Source organism: Olea europaea, unplaced genomic scaffold, assembly GCF_002742605.1.
Source record: "Olea europaea var. sylvestris unplaced genomic scaffold, O_europaea_v1 scaffold17581, whole genome shotgun sequence".
NCBI classification, from domain to species: Eukaryota; Viridiplantae; Streptophyta; class Magnoliopsida; order Lamiales; family Oleaceae; genus Olea; species Olea europaea.
This window is the reverse complement of record NW_019235303.1, coordinates 1-2,247: the sequence shown is the minus strand read 5'-3', so window position 1 is coordinate 2,247 and position 2,247 is coordinate 1. Positions and strand designations below refer to the sequence as shown.

Here is a 2,247-nt window from a genome sequence, read left to right as displayed (position 1 = left end):
TAGTCAAGGAAGGTCCTATTCAATGAGAAAGTGTTGTAAATCTAAACCAAATGTTATACTTTCATTAGGATTTATTTTCAGGATTCCGTACATATTTCATTCATTAAGAAAAAATGAAGAAATTTTAGGAAGAGGACAAGAAGAAAAATATACCAGAATGAACTGCTTAACACTTGAAATACGAAAGGAAAGCACAAGAATGCTTTCCCATGGTTCATTACATGTGAAAAACTGAAAAAGCTTATTCCAATCATGATATCCCTTAACAAGAAATCAAAGAACTAACTAGTAGAGCTGAAAGTAACAGTTGAGAAGAAGCAAAACAATGCTGTAATATGGGAATGAGAATTTAAATGATGGGTTTAACCTCTTATATTGTTGTTCCCTTTAATTTTCTTCAGTTTCTTCTTCTGCAAAGCTCAAGGCTTGACAAACGGATGGCTCCACTTCCTCGTCGTTGCAAAAGTATGATTTCTTCCCAACCAATTCAACTACTCTTTTCGCAGGACCAGAATCCCGGGGGCTCTCTTTGGTGAATCGAGAAACCCTAATCCTTGGAAGCAAATCAAGAAGAATAGACTCTGGTGACTTCTCGCCCTCGACCAAACTACTATGAACAACAACCTCATTCGGAATTTCCCAACGCTTTTTCACTCGACTTTCAGTGCCTAAATCCTTGTTGTCTATGACAGTTACCCGTGAGTTTCTGGCTGATAGAGAACGCTTCTTATCGCCCCTATTCTCAGCCTTACCATCTTCTGGCAAGGATCCCTTTCTTATTTCTGATGCAGGATTTGTGCTCTGATTATACCGGCTCGCGACAAATCTCCCTGCTCTTAATGGCTTAGCAGGGATGGACATCTCACCATCTCTGAACAGTTTCTTGGGCTGAATTGAGTTCACCATTCGACCCTCTTTCGTCACAGCCTTCTTGGATCCAACCGTAGTAACAGCCTGCCTTGATAAAACTCGAGATTTTGTGATAGTTTTTCTTGATTCATGGCTAACACTTGAACTCTTCCCCCTTTCTTTACTCACCTCTTTCCCTTCATCAATATCTTGTAACTTGCAGAAGCAAGATTTTCGCCTACTTTGTGTAGGCTGAATAGGGGTGATCATTTCTTGCTTGCCGAATTTCTGGGATTTCGCGGATCCAAATATCTCAGAAGGCCCCATGCTCATTCCCCTTCGTGCTTCAGCATCAATCTCTGCAGGTCTCAAACGAAGCACTCTACTCTGTATAGGCGGAACAGGGTTGGTCATTTCTTTCTTGCCCAATTTCCAGGATTTTGCGGACCCCAAAATCTCAGAAGGCCCCATACTCATTCCCCTTCGCGCCCCAACAACCAAATCTGATGGCCTCAAACTAAGCCCCTTCCTCTGAATCCCAGTTCTTGCTCTCATCGATGAAAACTGTTCGATCTCTTTCTTCACTTCTCCAGTTTTAACACGCTGTTTCTGTTCCATAAACTTCGCCGAGATCACTCTTTCTCTCTTTTCCACTGTTTTCACACTTCTCTCAGCCTTTTCCAGTTTCAGAGACTCTAATCTTGAAGTCAATCTTCTAATTTCCATTTCAATCTCCTCAATTTCCTCATCAAAACTCTTCAAATTCACCTTGTCTTCAAAACTTTGTTTAGTATTTCCCCTAGTTTTTGAATTCTCCATAGCCCCATTCGAATTAACCTGCTTGAAAGGAGTTACCACAGATCTGAGAGAAGAAGCAACAGAAGAAATTGGGTTCTCAAACAGAGGACCCTCATTCTCTTTGCTCGAAGAATTCGAGTTCAACGACTCTGTCGAATTTAACAAAATCGGCTTCAGAGGACTCCAAGAAGCCTTATTCCCCGAAAATTCTTTAAGATCTCCATTATCAAAGCCGACATTGTTCCATATCTGAAGATCAGCAGAATTCATGACTTCTTTATACTGTAAAACACTCATTTCTGTCCCTCCAAATGAATTTCAAGAATTTTCTGTTAAACAAAAAACAAGAATGTTGGGTTGATCAAATCTTGGGTCGTTCTTGATTTGTTGTTGTAGAGTAATTATCGAAGTTAATAGAGAGACGAACGAATTTGCAGGGTCTGTATTACGAAAAATGTTTATATATTTTTGAGATTTTCGACCGTTGGAGAAAATTAAGCGGTGGGATAGTTCGCTCAATCGTGGCTGTTGGTTAATAAACGGGCTATAGTGGGCGCTCTGATTTGACTTACTTGCGACAAATTGAGCTCCCGTTTGATT

The 2,247-nt window shown here is 40.4% G+C and overlaps 1 protein-coding gene across 1 annotated transcript; it reads right to left on the bottom strand.

Annotated features, from left to right (window-relative positions):
* Positions 1 to 387: 387 nt before the first annotated feature.
* On the bottom strand, positions 388 to 1,944 carry LOC111378021 (microtubule-associated protein futsch-like). Its single transcript, XM_023001184.1, has one exon. The coding sequence runs from the start codon at positions 1,942 to 1,944 to the stop codon at positions 388 to 390; it is 1,557 nt and encodes a 518-aa protein (XP_022856952.1).
* Positions 1,945 to 2,247: the final 303 nt, after the last annotated feature.